Source organism: Acomys minous (assembly GCF_964271855.1).
Source record: "Acomys minous genome assembly, chromosome: 2".
In the NCBI taxonomy this organism is placed as follows: domain Eukaryota; kingdom Metazoa; phylum Chordata; class Mammalia; order Rodentia; family Muridae; genus Acomys; species Acomys minous.
This window is the reverse complement of record NC_140484.1, coordinates 102441759-102459104: the sequence shown is the minus strand read 5'-3', so window position 1 is coordinate 102459104 and position 17346 is coordinate 102441759. Positions and strand designations below refer to the sequence as shown.

General features: G+C 47.5%; 1 protein-coding gene across 2 annotated transcripts in view; it reads left to right on the top strand.

Annotated features, from left to right (window-relative positions):
• LRRK1 (leucine rich repeat kinase 1) overlaps nt 1–17346 on the top strand; it is a 143694-nt gene continuing 126348 nt past the window's right edge. The window contains exons 1-2 of one of the 2 annotated variants that reach the window (XM_084773340.1): nt 1–169; nt 6255–6468. In XM_084773340.1, the coding sequence (XP_084629466.1) occupies nt 6372–6468 (97 nt within the window). In that variant the 5' untranslated portion in view covers nt 1–169; nt 6255–6371. Of the gene's footprint in view, nt 170–6254; nt 6469–14090; nt 14230–17346 lie in introns of those variants that run through there. The other variant, XM_084773341.1, reaches the window with a different exon arrangement.

Genomic DNA, 17346 nt, shown 5'->3' with positions numbered 1-17346 from the left:
CCTGCTTCCGCGCCACCCGCCCTCTCCGCCCGCAAGGCGGCCTCAGGATTGAGGAAGTGCGTCTGGCCCCGCGGGCTGACAGAGCTTTGCAGGGCAGAACCCTGTCGGACCGGCAGGCCCCGGCCCTCTGGTGTCACCAGTCCGAGGCGCCCCGACCGGGCTTCCGCAGGTAAGTGCTGCTCAGACCGGCACCCTGCCTGGGGACCCTAAAGCCTGCACCCCTATAGCCAAGCTTCACCCGCGCCGCCCCTTCCCGTGCCCAGGTCCCCGCCTGTCCCGAGCCTTGCGGCCCGCCCCGCAACCCCTCTCTCCAACTAAGCACCCCGTATCGCGGGCAATCACAAGCTCTGGACTCCGGCCTCTGCCTGGGACCCGCAAATCACAACTCTGGGGGGCGCTTGGATCTCAGGGTAACCTGGGTCTCCTCGCTGCTTCTCTGGCTGAGCAGAGACTCTAGCCCCTCGAAAGGTTGAGTGGGTATGGTGCTGTAGCCCCCGGGAGCTGGGGACCCCAAAATCCCGCACAGGATCAGATCACAGCGGTGGGGCGAGGGCGGGGGGTTGGGCGGCTGGGGCGGGAGCAGAGTTCGGAAGCAAAAGTAGGAAACACTAGGGCGGCTACAAAGTTCTTTAGCGATTGAAGAAAACCTGACTTTTAACTTGGGGGGCGTGGGGGGTGTCTAAGCATGTGTGCGCGAGAGGGTGCGTGAGCGCGAGTGGCGGGAGGCGACGGCCCAGCAAGCTCTCCCTGACCTGGGTAGCCAGGTGATCCCGCGTGGTCTGGAGGTCTAACCCTCCTCCAAGCCTGAGGCACGGTTTTTCCGCCCAGTGGTCGCATCTTGTAGCTACAGAGAAAAACGGTCCCCTTGGTTGCTTGAGCCTGCGGTGGTCCCTAATGCAGATGAGAGCAAGAATCTAGGTGGTCCCTAATGCAGATGAGAGCAAGAATCTAGGTGGTCCCTAATGCAGATGAGAGCAAGAATCTAGGAGGGCAAGGGGTGGCAACAAAGACAGTGATGGAGAGACTCTTAAGATGCAGACAGCCAGTTCTTCTTGCTTGCGCTCACCCCTGCAAAGACTGGAGCAGGATAAATAGTCATAAGGGCCATGTTCTTAGCAAATTCTCACCAAATAAACTTTTTTTAAAATGAGTTGGTCACTCACGTAACAGCATCAAATTTGTACATTTGGAAAAAGCTTAGCATTGAATTCCTTCTCTGATTTGGCTTTCATTGTCTTTGCTCATGTTCCAGAAAAATATAGCATACCAACAACTAATTTGTCCCTAGAGGAAGTTTTAGAGCCAGCCAAGTCTTAATAGCTTAGAAATAATAATAATAATAATAATAATAATAATAATAATAATAATAATAATAATAATAATAAAACAAACCAGCTAGGGAAAACGATTTAGTATGTAAAGCACTTACTTGCTGGTCAAGTGTGAGGGTCTAAATTCAGATTCAGAATTCACATCAAGCCAGATGAGGTAAAGGCTGTAATTCCAGCATACCCTTTCTTTGAGATGGGAGGTGTGGACAGAAGACCCCCTGGAAACTCACTGGCCAGCTACTTGGCATAGGCAGTGGGGAAGAGACGTTATCTCAAACACGGTGCAAAACAGAGACCATCGCCAGAGTCATTGTATGATCGTAACATACACACACACACACACACACACACACACAGAGAGAGAGAGAGAGAGAGAGAGAGACAGACAGACAGACAGACAGACAGACAGACAGACAGACAGACATAGACAGATAAAGATTAAAAATAAGGACCCTAGAATTCCCTGCATCCCAGAGTCCAGTCCACTGTCTTGTTGGCCCCATCCCCAAAAGTATCCCCACCTGTTCCCTTCTTCTCACATATTTTTGAGACACAACAGGGTGGATGCACATCTGCATTCTGACAACTCCAAACCGCCACCGTCTCTGTTATGTCATCACAACCCCTCCCTCTGCTCTAGCTACCCGGCAAAGTGATAAAGTGTAGATACCTTCTTTGCCTTGATATTTATTTTAAAAAATTATTTATACAATATCTATTTTGTCGTATTATTTCCCCTACCCCAACTTCTCCCAGATGCTTCTCTCTATTCACACAACTTTATATATTCTTTCTATCAAAAACAAAACAAACAAAAAACAAAAACAAAACACTAAGCCAAACCAACCAACCAAAAACAAAACAAAACAAAAAAACCTCACAAAAAACATGGAGTCTGCTTTGTGTTGATCAACTATTACTCATAGGCATGGAGCCTGCCCTGGAGCCTGGCTGAACAGTGATATTCCCTATCTTAACAGGTATCACAATTGCAAAATTGCTTCTTGGCTGGGAGGTGGGACTTTGTCCCCACTTCCCCTTCTCATGAGACTCAGTCTGGTTTGCACCTGTGCAGGCCCTGTGTTTGCTGCCACAGCCTCTATGAGTTCATATGTGCATCGGGCCTGTTGGGTCTCAAAAAAAAAAAATGCCGATCCCATGGAGTCATCTACCACCTCTGTGTCTTACAATCTTTCCACCTCTGCTTACCCATGGATCCCTGAGCCTTGATGGGAGGAGTACGACAAAGAAATCCCATTTAGGATGCAGTGTTCCAAAGGCTGTCACTCTGCACATTGTCCCGTTGTGGGTCTCTGTGTTAATCCCCATCCATTGTAAGAAGAAGCTCCTCTGATGTGGGCTGAGCTATGCACTGATGTATGGGTATAGCCATGCGTCATTGGGAGCCATTTTATTGCTATGTCCCTTTAAATAAGACTAGTGGGTTTTCCCATAGGAACAGAATGGTGGGCATATATTTTTAATGGCTTGGTGGGATGCATCCTTCCTCTTCATGGAGTCTTCAATACTCTCTCTGTGATGTTGGCATGACATCCAGGGGGGGTAGCCTTTCATTTCAGCCCTCTGCCATCCCACAATACTGCCCCACCCCAGCCTCCCTGGTTGAGCTTACTCTCCAGCTTGAAGCCTCTGCTGTGCTGCCCCATGTCTCTCCGTGCCCCTCAAGCCTACACTGTCTCCTCCGTCCATCTGTCCATATGCTGCTTCTTATTGGTTTATTCTCTCCCTATTTACTCAGAGTCTCTCCTGGGGCTCCTGAGGGCAAAGACTGCCTTGTTCACCGTGGCGCCCTCCCACAGCCACGTCAGGAGTCACCTGTGAACGGTGGTAGGCACAGTGATGGAATAATGAAAGAGCAGCTTTAAGTTAGATGTGAGTTCAGACGGGTGGAACACTTCTGTCTCCCAACTTTTGTACGCTCGTGTGGGGCTTCAGGCAACATAGCTCTCAGGCCCCCAGCACCACGCTATTTTAACATCCATTTCTGTAGGCACAGATATTGTTCCGAGGATGCTGACAGCACCAGAGGGGTCTACAACCACAGGCTGGGCATCTGTATCCACCAGGTTTTGATTCAAGAAGATGCTAGCTGGTGTGAGCAGTCCCAGCATGCTTCATGCGGACATTCAACACCTTCCTGCAGAAACACTGGTGGCTCTCCTTGGTCAGGGAACCTCACAGCAGTGACTTATTTTGGGGTCTTCCCTCCCCTCTGGCATCACAATCTCACCGACGCTCACTCTTCCCCAAGAAAGGCTCAGAGAAAGCCTTTTGAGAATCAACAGCAAGCTCTGTCTTCTGTTTTTCATTAACCATTTAGGTTTGTTCATTCATACAGGCGCGAAGAGTTGGCAAAAGGAAACAGGTGACATTTTAAAACATTAAAATAGTCGATACTGAAGAAAACCTCTCGAGGCCTTCCCTCTGCAGAATGAAAACTCCAATTTACCACAATGATCTCTTGCATTACTCTGCACCTAAGGGACGCACCAGGAAGCGGGGAGCTGTTTGCGGGTGAAGCTGGAGCAACTCCAGTGACTTCATCCGAAATTATCTACCTTAGGGTGAACGCCAAAATACACATTGCAATGTGAAAACCGCCCCTGTGACAGAATCCTCTATCTGTGGGGGTGATTTGCAAAAGGAAACTGAAAGGGGAACCAAGTGTGCTGGGTGAGAGTTAGCCTAAAATATGGGTATGTGTGTATGTGTGTGTGTATGTGTGTGTATGTGTGTGTGTGTGTGTGTATGTGTGTGTGTGTGTGTGTGTGTGTGTGTGTGTGTGTGTGTGTGTGTGTGCAGCTTAAACACATTATATGCCAAGTCACTTCTGTTCTGAGAAGGAACATCTGCCACTGGGGATCCTTGAAATGTGTCCTGTGTGTTTGCTGGCTTTAGAAATGCGTTTTGAGGGCTGGAGAGATGGTTCAGTGGTTAAGAGCACTGGCTGCTCTTCCAGAGGTCCTGAGTTCAATTCCCAGCAACCACATGGTGGCTCACAGCCATCTATAATGAGATCATCTGGTGAGCAGGTATACATGCAAGCAGAACACTGTACATGTAATAAATAAATAATTTTAAAAAAAGAAATGCATTTGAAAGCAGATGATAACTATGGCTCTCGGGTTCTGGATTTTAATGTGCAACTTGGAGCCTTCATTTTTACCCAGACTCTATCTGGAGCTCTTCTCCCTCTCTCTCTTCTCAAGTTGATCTTTCTAACTAGATGGTACAACTTACAAAGCTTCTGAGAATCTCCTGTGTTTCCTTCCCTCCTTGTGCTTGCCAGACTTCTCAGCTTTAAGTGTGTTTCTTTGGATGGCGAGTCCTCTGATTCCGAGAAGTGTAGGCCATAGGAGGAAGAACACTTGGCCACATCTTCTCCTGCCTAGAAGAGTGCACCCCGAAATCCATCCCACCCCTTCTCAAGGGCAGGTGCCTCCTTCCTAAGCTTTTAGAGGAGAAACTGGAAGCACCCTTTAACTCTTCTTTGCTCTGTGGCTTCCTTAGTGTCCACATGGTTTAGGGAGGCTTCTAGAACCTGCATGTTGGGACACAGTGGTATTCTAAGTGTGTTCATCAAAAGGGAAGAATGAGACCGTGCTGACCTCCCAAGTCCTTGTCTGTTTTAAGAACTGGCCACACCAGCCCGGTTGAAGAGTGTGACTGTTCAAACTCTTCCGTGAAGCCCCCTAGTAGCCCTGGGAAGCCTCCAGGGAGTGTAGGGGTGTGGGTCTATTCTTAGCAGGTGAGAAAGCAGAGAGAAAAGTTTCAACGGGATGTCACACTGCTAACACTTAACAGAAGTGGCCCACACCTTGACAGCCGCCATACCATATGAATTTTCTGGGGTGTGACTTACATGAATTAGTTCTTGCTGTTGCTACATTTGGTTATAGCCTCGCTCTCAATTCCAGGGTTGTCTTAAATGCATATGGCCCTGCACTTTGTGTATAGGATGGACTACAGGAACACTGCTGGGAACATGCACTTTCCTGTCCTGGGCTAGGTCTCGGCAAGCCCTTCAGAATAGCTCTGGACCTTTCTTCAGCAAAGCAGCATAGGCATTCCTGTTGGAGGGCCTCCAGGGTCAGTGGGAGCCCAGAAGAGCAGGCCTTAGCCACAGATCAGAATCAGCTCAGTTTTGGGGGATGACTCCTAATTTGATTAGAAATCTATGTGGCCAGCTAATTCATACATTGTGTGTTATTTAGCCACATCTCCGACCTTTACCCACTATGTATCTATAGCACCCCACCCCACCCCCAAATTGTGACAACCCAAAATATCTCTAGATATTGTCAAATGTCCCTTTGGAGAGAGGCAACATTTACAGGGTTCATTTGATATCATAATCAGTAACAACTCCTTCAGACCCCTTCTCTTTGGGACCAAAAGCCTGGCTGTCATTTGGGGATCACAGGGTTACCCCAGGCATCCATAGGCATCTGTCCTGGCCAAGGGATGACTTTGTATTATGACCAGCCATGTGCTTACCCTATCCCAACCAAAGTGTGAGTCCTGCCAACAGGAGCCTTATTCAGCTATGCTGGCAGCACCAGGTTTCACATGGGGCCCGGCTGTTTTTTGCGAGATCCAGTGGCTACGTGTGGGCTGAACAACAACTGGACATTTTCTGTGATGCTTTGTGACTTTTTTTTTTTTTTTTTTAGTTTCTTTTCATAAAAATAAGATCTGAGCCTGGTGTCATGGTGGGGTCGGGGAGGGGGACATTGCCCTTCTAGTGTCCCCATCTGACAGATTTGGCCAGATACATGAACTATGGAAAAAAATAATTCGGGGAAAGGGGAAATGCCAATGCAGAGAGAGGCTATGCCGCAAGGGCTTGTGGGAGAGGACTTGGGTTTGAAAGCTCTCTAATTTGATATCTTTTGCCACTAGAATGAGCGAGTGTCTGCAGCACCTCGACTATGTGGCCATGCACTAGCCCACCTGCGCAGTGACGGTTGTGGTGACAACAGCAAGACCTTCCTTGGAGATCTGCTGCCTCAGGGGTTGATGGCTGGCATGTCACGGCGACCACCCAGTATGTACTGGTGTGTGGGGACAGAGGGATCAGCCGTGTGTTCGGGACATGCCATGGAGACCCATAATGGTAAGTGTGGGGCTGAGCAGGGTCTGCCATGCCTGGCCTATGTGAGCGTAGGCTCACCAAAAACAGGTATTTCTCTCTCTCTCTGTCTCTCTCTCTCTGTGTCTCTGTCTCTGTCTCTGTCTCTGTCTCTGTCTCTGTCTCTGTCTCTCTGTCTCTCTCTCTCTCTCTCTCTCTCTCTCTCTCTCTCTCTCTCTCGGTTTTTCAAGATAGGGTTTCTCTGTGTAGCCTTGGCTATCCTGGACTCACTTTGTAGACCAGGCTGGCCTCAAACTCACAACGATCCACCTGCCTCTGCCTCCCAAATGCTGAGATTAAAGGTGTGCACCACCACCACCTGGCTTTTTTGTTGTTGTTGTTGTTTTGTTGAGACAGGGTTTCTCTGTGTAGCCTTGGCTGCCCTGGATTGTCTTTGTAGGCCAGGCTGGCCTTGAACTCACCTTCTTCTACCTCCCTGGGATTACAGGCCTGTGCCACTGTACCTGGTTAAGAACAGGTATTTTCAACCAAAGGACATAAAATTATGATTGTTTTGGTGCTCTTTCTATATCTTTGGATTCTTACTCCAATCTCTAAAATTGAGAGGTCATGTACAAAATTAATTATACTTTCGAAGAGTTTGAAGGTGGGACATCATATTGGTCAAAGGACTTTTTAAAATGGGGTTTCCTTTTTGTTTATACACTATAAAAATACTTGTTTACAAAAGAACAACCGAGAAGAAGAAAAGAGAAGCGTAGAAAAAGCTCCCCCGGCGTCCCACTGGTTCCCCTAGCGTCCCACTACACCGACACCAGCACAAGCAGTGTCTTGCCTGTTCCTTTTAGTCTCTTTCTCTGTGGTTAAGCGACTTTGGGTCCACTCTGCCGCAGTGATTCTCAACCTTTCTAGTTCTGTTAACTTTTGTTAACAGTTCTTCATGCTGTGGTGCCCACCAACCAGGAACTTATTCTTGTTGCTACTTCACAGCTCTAATTTTGCTACTTTTATGAATCATAATGTAAATATCTGTGTTTTCTGGTGGTCTCAGGAGATCCCTGTGAAAGGGTCAGGCTGCTCTTTGGAGGGGTCCCGACCCACAGGTTGAGAACCACTGCTCTACAGCATCTATAAGGTTAATGTGATCTTATACGCTGCTGTCTCCTGACTTTTTACAAGTGGATATAGTGGTTACTGCCTAAGCCCTGTGGTGAAGGGAAACTCTGGGGAGCACTAATGAAATCCCTGATTTCTATTTGGACATCTGAGTCATATCTAATCATTTATTCTTCTGCAAAGCATCTCATTTCTATATATTTTTTTTTGTATGGGGTTTCCAGGTTCTTCCCGTAAGACAGACTGATTGAATTCAGATTAGAGATTTCCCACGGGAGTGGCACCACTTTAATTCCAATCAGATATCATACACGTTGCTGACGTTGTCTGTGACTTAGCACCAGGCTCTGAGCATGTTTTCAAATGAGCTCACTAAATCCTCACAGCAATCTGTGGAGTCAGTGCTTTTTTATCTGTTTGCTTGGTTGTTTTCATGTGTGTGTGTGTGTGTGTGTGTGTGTGTGTGTGTGTGTGTGTGTAAAATGAAGGAATCGTTAAGCAGACATTGGTTCAGTTTCCTGTTTTTTTTTTTCCTCTAAGGCTTTGCATATGCTAGACAAAACCATTTACCTCTGAGCTGTATGCTTCCTCTGAGAATAGGTGCTTTTATCCCTGCTTCATAGCTGGAGAACTTGCGGATAAGAGATGTCAAGAAACGTCTTTATAACTGGGCGTGGTGGCGCACGCCTGTAACCCCAGCACCTGGGAGGTAGAAGCAGGCAGACCTCTGTGAGTTCCAGGCCAGCCTGGTCTACAGAGTGAGTGTAGGACAGCCAAGGCTACACAGAGAGACCCTGACTCACCCTCCCCACACCAAAAAAAAAAAAAAAAAAAAAAGAATCTTGTTTATGATAGGAACAGAGGCAGAGACCCCTACCCAAACATTAGACAGAGCTTGGGATACCCACTGAAGAGGGGGAGAAAGGATTGTAAGAGCCAGAGGGGTCTGGCACATGAGAAAGAGAACAGGACCCACAAAATCAACTAACCAGGGCTCACAGAGACTGACGCGACAATCAGGGAGCCTGCATGAGTCTGACCTAGGCCCTCTGCGTATGTGCTATGGTAGTGTAGGCTGGTGTTCTTGTGGGGTTCCCAACAGTGGGAGGGGGTGCTGTCTTTGACTCTTTCACCTGCTCTTGGGACCCTTTTCCTCCCATTGGGTGACCTCATCCAGCCTTGGTATGACAGTATGTGCTTAGTCTTATTGTAACTTGTCATGACATGACATGCTCAGTTGACTTCCTTGGCAGGCCTGATCTTTTCTGAAGGGACAGGGAGGAGGGGTGGATCTCGGGGAGCGGGGAGTTCAGGTTGGGGGTGGTGGGTTAGGAGGAGAGGAGGGAAGGGAAACTAAAGTTGGGATGTAAAACATGAAAGAAGAATTTTTAAAAGGGAAAAGAAACTTGTTTAAGGTCAACAACTCATAAACTCAGAGAACTGTTGTTTGTCTGATCCCTAGAACTCCTATTCTTTTTTTTTTTTTTAAAGATTTATTCATGTATTTTGTGTATGAGTGCTCTGTCTTCATGCACATCAGAAGAAGCAATCAGATCCCATTGCAGATGGTTGTGAGCCACCATGTGGTTGCTGGGAATTGAACTCAGGACCTCTAGAAGAGCAGACAAGTGCTCTTAACCACTGAGCCACCTCTCCAGGCCAGAACTCCCATTCTTAAAACAATAGGCTTTCATGCATGCCTTGAGAGGGCCACAAGTTGGTTTTGAGAACCCTGCACACTGGGTATGAGGGGCTATATGCTTGTGTCCTCCACCAAAGCAATGATTGCTGCTAGCTTAGCAGATATTTGTCCAGTTTACTGGGATTTTTACCCGTTTCACCTTAAATATCCAGAAGCTAACTAGAGTGATGTTTCTTTGCACAGAAACCAAATTAAATTTTTTCTTTTTGACACTACCCAGCAATAAATGTCCCCAGGGTGTTGGACTTCTTGCATCTTTTAGTTTTGTTCTTTCTCCCCCGCCCTCCTCTCCCCTTGCTGCACACACACACACACACACACACACACACACACACACACACACACAAGTGCATCCTTCTTCAGTGGCTTATTAGCTTTATGCATGAGATCAAGGTGGCATGGGCAGCAGAATACAGACCTCTATCAGGGTAGCATTCCCTCCTCTCCAGTGTACTCTCAGCCCCGTCATCTCTCCGGCTAGTCCTTTTAGTTCTTTGAGGATGAAGACAGGAAAAGTGTGAGAGCAGGGGCATTTGGTCAATAGGAGCTTTCTGGACAAATGGCTACAAGGCCTGAGAAAGCCCTGAGAAGGACTCTGCCCTTTCCTAGGGAAGAGCTGGTGATCTTAGTGTGTGTGCCTCTCCACCCTTGCTGCCAGAGCTATGTCAGACACCATCCAGACCCACAGGACCAGCGTCCTTATGGAAGGGGCCAGGTATGGGCCATTTCAGAGGCTCCCGCATGCTTCTCATATGCAGCTTGGGTTGCTCCTCGTCCACAGGGAGCTTCCTGGGTTTCTATGCATGTGTCCCTGGGGATCGTCCTAAAGTGAAGGCTCTGGCCCCTTGAGATCAGGGGTAAAGGTGCTTGCCAATTTCTATGTATGGTGGAAAATGATCTATGATAGTCATATTTCCAGTTCTGAATGAGCAGATTAATTAAGTATCTAGTAATCCCAAGAAAAAGAATAAATAGAAAGTAGTGATAGATAGATAGATGATAGATAGATAGATAGATAGATAGATAGATAGTGAAACATCAAATCTCAAAATATCCAACAGAAATCAACTGGGAAATGACTTTAAGGCAGCCAGCTGGAGTTCCCAATAGAGCCTGGGCGGAGCAATGTCCCCTCAGGTGAGGCTTCCAGGTAAAAGAACAAATAACAACAGAATCAGATACTCACACCACCCAGAGGAAACTGGCTGGGTAAGCCGAGGCAGTCATTTGGAGTTCTCTGTCCCACTGCAGGCACCACGCATCATGGGATACACAGTAATACCCACTGGGAACTGTTGTCCACTGCTGGGTAGTAAAGAGGAGCAGTTGTCGGGGCACGATGCTTCCCTTGAGCGGTTTTGCTGTTCTCCTCCCCTTCTTACAGAGTTAGGTGGCTGGTAGCCCATAGCCACACAAGGAATCTTAAAGGACACCTTCAGACAAACATTCTTAGGTCTGATATGTGAGCACGAGCAGCCGTGCTTCCAGAGCTGACTTCCCAGTGAGCTCAAACAACACGTGACAGCTTAGCGATTTAATGTCCATTGCACTGATAAACCTGACCATCGCCCCTTGGACACAATGGTAGAAGGAGAGAACCGCCTCCTGAAAGTTGGCCTCTCTCCTCCACATGTGGGTCACACGCGTGTGCGTGCACGCACACACACACACACAGTTATATGCATATGTAATGACACATACATATTAATATATTAGTTAATATAATTTAATAACAATTCCTATAATAGTAATATAATGTTATAATAATTAATATAATTAATGTAACAATTAATATAATGCATTTATTAATGCGGACTCCCATGTGGCCAGCCCTCACTGTGTGCTTGTGACAAAACTGATCCCTAGGATAGGTTGCCATGTGCCCAGAGGGGCATTGTTCTTCCTGGCACTTCATTTCTCTCCCTTGAAGGTCTGTGCCTGAGCTACATTCTGTTCCTTAGTAGGTCCCTGCTCCCTGATTGCTGTGATCATGAGGGCAGAAGACCTTTCATCCCTAGAGGCCTCTTTTCCACAATGGAAATCTCCTCAGGCGCACCCAGCATCCCTGTTTGAATAACGTCAGGAGTTGCATGAACAGTCTGACAGAGACTAAGTACAGAGAGGTTTGCTGTTGGGGACATAGCATCAGCGACACCCGGTGAAGCCCTGAGGCTGAGGGAGGTATTTAGCACAAACACAAAATCCATGGAGTTGAGGATAAAAGAAAACGAGCCGCGGGTATGTCATGGGACATCTGATCCCATGGCTCTGTGTGTATGAAATTACTCTGTGCAAGGAATTCTAGTAGTCAAATCCTCTTGATAAGGTTTGTAAAGAAGCCACCAACGTAGGTGCCCGTACCCTGTGAGTTTAAAGGCTGAGCTTAAAACTATCACTTCCAGATCTAAACATACCTTATTAATTTCAAAGGCCTCTTCCCCCCACCCCCGACCCCCACACACTCTGCAGTGTTGTTTTTAATTATCAATATTATCAGTATGTCTGGCTAGCAATCAATCAAGACACAGACACCTATTTTTTAAAATAGCCTTAGTTAACCTGGGGCAGGGCAGACAGTAATCCTCTAAACTACTTCCCATGGTGGGGCAGTTACCCCATGCCATCGGCTTCTAATAACGTCTATCAAGCTACCTCCCATCGATAATTCCAAATACTTGCTAATGTTCTTCATCTGGGCCAAATCCTCCATCCATGCCAGCCATGTGCTTCTCCTCCACCTAACTCATGGTGGCCTTTTCTCTCTTCCTCCTCTGGCTCCCCTCTATTCTTCCTGCTTCCCAGGATTCCTCTCTCTAAGCCCAGCAACCTTAGCCACACCTATCTCCTCTGCCCTACCCAGGAGGGATGGCTCTTAATTAATTAGCATCAAAATACACAGACCAACCTCTAACACTGCAGAGTTTTAAAAACTTCTCTTGGTAGATTTTTATTTTCACAGAATATAAATACCAAATTAAGCTCTGGTGCAGTGATGTCCCAATGAACGCATCAAAAACTGAAACTGCCTTAGTTCAAACATGCATCAAGTCTGCCTCATTCACTCAGCAGCGTGGCTTTTCCTGCACTTGGAGCACCAGTCATCTGACACACGGCCTGTGTTAGAACAAAGTACCAGGTGCCTCGAGCAGTTGATTGACTACTACACTGTAAGTGGAAAGCAGAAAGCTCGTGTGCTTATACTGTGGCACTATTATGCAGTCACCTAATAGAGCATAAGTTAAAACCAAATAAGTCAGGGGCTGTCTGTAAACACCAAGACCACAGCCCGGGTATGGCTGAGTGGTGGTAAAGGGTGAGTTTGCTTATCTGTATTCTTCGTTCTCTGTAATAAACACCTCACTTTTTGTTTTGTTCTGTGTTGCTTTTTACAAGCCAGAAGAATACATTTGCAAGCTGTTCGCCTTTGTTGCTAATCTGATTGTCTAAGTCATCAAAGTACAGATGCTTCAGGGCCATTTTTACCAGAAATTCATCTGGCAGGAACACAGACTAGCATTTTTTTGAGAGCAAATCCAAGCTGCTTGCACCCAGGTTCTTGACATGGGATGTAAGGCTCCCTGGCTTCCTCTTGGGCAATGTGTCTTGCAGGGGCTCTGCTTCTGGCTACACTTCATTGTTAGGAGTGCCCAGAGCTCTGCAAATCCTCCTGAAGTGCTGGTCCATCTCTGAATTGCCATGAGAAAGTGACTTCTTAACTGACAGTTCGGCAAATATGATCCCCATACTCCAGAGGACAACTGGGGTGGAGTGACGAGCTGAGGCTTTTTGAATTTTTGTTTTGTTTTTTTCCAATTGCTGTTTCTTTAAGCACTTATGTTACGTGATTAGGAACAAGTGGACACACCTGTGACTCACCCCCCAGGTCAAACGTGCCTCACCACCCTGTTTCCCATCGTCTTTCTGGAATAAGTGATTTTAGACTAAATTCTCCTGCACCTGAGCCCTCTTCAGAGTCCGCTTTTGGCTTGGGAGGTATCCTCAGAGATGGGTTGTTCCTCCCTGGCCCCCATCCTGCCCCCCACCCCCGCCCCGCCAGACATGCTGAGGTCAGGGTGAGCCTTACTTCTTAGCTCTTCTTCTCCCAACTGCACCATGTCACAGAAGACTGCTTCAGACCTATTTTGCAGCCCTGGCTAAGAAAAGCTGGCTGCCAGAAGGGGAAAGCAATAATCCCCAAATTATACAGGGGCAGCTCTCTGTCTTTCAAAAGTCCCTAGAAAATGACATGTTTTATTCTTCATATGTGCGTGAATGGTTTTGAAACAAAGACTCGCGCTTTATAACTGAACACGTCGTTTAAACTCCAGCGTTCTTTAGCAATGGTATTTTATGCTTTGCATTTATGTGCCTTCGCACAGCCCCTACCTACCTATTTTGACTGGTGTGTATTTGGGATGCTTTCAAAGCTCATGCATGTACAGCAAACACAGGCCCAACCGTGGCGTCAGGGCAAGAGGTCTGGGTGCTCACTGCAAGTCCTTGTGGCACAAATGTGAGCCAGGAAAGGTATGTCATGAAGACATGGGGGGCAGGCAGGGGGCTCCGAGGAGGTGGAGGAAGAATGCTAGAAAGAGTTAGTGGATTTCAAAGGCAGTGATTGGCAGGGGGAGCAGCGAGCCTTTTGCGAAGCCAGAGTTGCTGGAGTCTAGCAGCTAGACATATTCCTTTGACAAACATGACATTAAATGCTCTTCTGAATGCCCGTACCAGCTAGAGTGGAAAAACCTGCTCTACTGGTTGAGGTGAGGCGCCTGGGAAGGTAGATTCAGCCTCTCCTACACAGCTGAAGGTTTGGGGAGGGGCTGGAGGGAGCCATCTCTGTGTGAGGATTCTGCCCTTGGCCCTGAAAGGTCCGAAACAGCAACCTACTCTTAAAGCACTACCAACTGCCAGACCCGGGATGGACCAAAGAAGATGGAACATTCTAGAGGGCCTCCAAGTCTCAGGTTGTTACATAGCTGCTTAAAACATCCTGCTCTTTTTCTTTTTCTCTTCTCCTCCTCCTCCTCTTTCCTTTGGCTTTTAAAAATGTGCATTAATTGTCTATCATTTTGCTATGGCCATGTGGTTTTCCCCAAACAGGGACTCACCTTCTTCCAGGAAGAAGGAAACAGACTGGATTAGGAAATGCCTCTAACACATTAGCCTAGATGCGTCTCATAGCAGCGTCCCATCACACTTTCATGGGATGTGTGGGGTGCATGGACACGTGGCTTTTCTAGATAGGTCACGGTCAATGGAGCCACCTTCTCCAACCTGAATACAGAGGCACACTGCGCCTCTCCAAGAAGCATGTCGAGGGTCAAGGGGGCAAAAGAAGAGTGGCTGGGAGGTGGCCTATTTGATCACGATTAGTCCATGCAGGTGACAATCAGCTCAGCTGTGCCTCATTCTTACAAAGCCAAGGCCACCTACGCAAGCTCTGAGGCTCAGTGAGACTTGTAACATTTACCTTAATGTGAGGTTGGGTCCTCACTTAACCAGTTGTCCAGAATATGCTTGCTCACTTCTAGCAATAGAGAGCTGGCCAGCCAGCCAATGATACCAAGCCTTCTCAGGAAGTGGATGCTGGGGAGTTTATCCTGCTATCAACTAGCTCCGCCCAGCAAGGCAACATAGATCCTTCCAGCCCTCTCTTTAGGAACTAAATGCCTTTCCTGCTAAAAGCCAACATCTGGCTCTCCTTGCAGGAAGGCCGAGCCTTCCAGATGCTTGGATGCTTGGATGCTCAGATGCTCACAAGATCAGTCCCCTCACGTGTTCTGCTCCCATAGTGCTTAGCCCTTTTCCAACCTCAGTCTGTCTGGACCAGTCCTTAGCCCGTGGCCTCCTGAGTGCAGGGGGAAGAAAAAAACAGCTCCTACCTTCTCGGGCCTGCCATATAAGGGTTCTAGGGAGGCCTCCCTCATGCCCTTTGCAGGGCAGGCAGCTCTACCTCATGGCCTCTGTGCTGAGGCCCAACCCTGGCCTATTTGTTATGCACTCAGCAGCCAGTAGAGATGTTCATTCCAGACACCCATGGTCCTGCGAGCACAGAGATCACTGTGCACAGGAGCTTTTCATGCCCCTGTTTGGATTCCCGATCCATGGGAGTCAGACTTTGCCACAACTAGAGCTATTTTTTAAAAAACGAAACTCTCTGGTCCTCCCAGCAATGGCTCCCTCACTCGTAACGTATAAACCGAAACTCCAGGCTGTGAGAGCCACGTACACTTTGGGGTTCCATGTCATGGAAACCCTGTTTAGCACTCAGATGTTTTGTCTTTTTCCTGGGCTTTTTGGTTTCTCATCCGGTTCTCTCCCAGAATGCTAGGAAGCCCCGGACAACCTCAGCTCCCAGTGTGCAACCAAGTTTCAAAGGAAACAATTGACTCTGTAGAAGGCTGTGCTGCTCCTTTGGGATGGTCCGCAGCTTGTGTGCACTGGGAACGCTCCCCACTGTCCATATTTCCCAGGACATGGTCCATTGCAAGCTGAAGTTCTTCCGCCTCTCTCTGTCATTCACCATCCAGGGCGCCCTGTCCTCAATCTATGCAGATTCTATTTAATCGCCATGCTAGCTATTGAATGACGTTTGTCAGGGGGTGGGGGTGGGAGGTGGGGGGGGTGGGGCAGGTAGAAGCTACAGAATAGAAGCATACTCCTCAGGCAGCATGCTGTCCCTGTGCTCCGACCTCCGATGTTGTCGAAAGAATCATACAGCAGTTCACTTAGACTCTGTATTTCAAATATATGGATGGTATAGAATTTCAGATCACTTTCCCAGTTTCTCCTAATGTTGGACCTTCTGGGCCATCATCCACTATTTAAGAACCAAGGATGTTTGACCAAGAGTATCTTAAAATCATTTACCTGGCTCTTTTAGGAGAACCCCCTCCCAAAAAAAAAAAAAAAAAAAAAAAAAAAAAAAAAAAAAAAAAAAACCTTAAAAAAAATAAAAATAAAAAGCAAACCAAAAACTTAAGTTCCGTGACACTTTGAGCGTTTCAAAGACTCGGAGATATTTAAAGGCCCTGAGAGCTTGTGGTCTGTTGTCATAAATATAGAATTGTGCAATGGTGACAATTTGAGGTTGGAATTTGAATACAAAACGGCAAGAGCGACACAGAGGTTCCTGCCAGAAACCGGTTCTGGACTTTAAAGGGTTGTGTAAGCACTGGGAGATAAGCGGGTGTTGCAGGTGGCCCACACCTATGGGGGTTGGAGGCAAACAAGCAGAACCCTAGTTCTATAGTGGTGCTGTGTGGGAGGAGGTAGGCAGGGCCCTGAGGCTGCCTACGCCTGCCCCAGCTGACAGCCCAAAGCAGCATCCGCGCGAGCAGTTGCCCCTGCCTCTGTGCAGGCAGCAGCAGCACCTCTGCATTCATCCCAACAGGAAAGGCGAAGAAAGGCTTCCTCCCAGTGGGCAGGGGGCATTCTCCTAGGCCCAACTCCTTAAAAGATAAGGAAAGTAGGTATCTGTATGTAATGCCATATGTTCCTGCAAGGGATTGAAATAATACAGGAGAGCCGTGCTACCTCTTGACGCTTTTCACCTTGTATAAGGCTGATCACCATTTGCTGAATGTACTTCCTCCCTGATTTCTTGACCACGTACACATGTGGTCTGTCTGTCTGTCTGTCTGTCTGTCTGTCTGTCTGTCTGTCTGTCTGTCTCTCTCTCTCTCTCTCTCTCTCTCTCTCTCTCTCTCTCTCTCTCTCATTCTTTGGCTTGACATGTGCATATTCGGTTATACTTTTTTGTGGTCCTAGAATCTTACCCAGGACCTCATGCATACTCAGCCAGCATATGCTATCCTTGAGCTATATTCCCAGCCCCATCAATGTTGCACATTAAACATGCAGCTTTCTTACCTGAGTGATGTCAGCATTGACTCCACAAGGGCCATACACATAAACCCAATCCTAGTCTTTCATCATTCCCTTGGTCAAGTGTCTCTAGACAAGCAGTTTTCAACTCCCAGCTTGAGATCCACTGCCGTGGCTGGACTCTATCCATTTTGCCTCTTGTCATAACAGTTGAGTATTACTATATGTGTCCTGGCAGACTTGTGGAATTACAG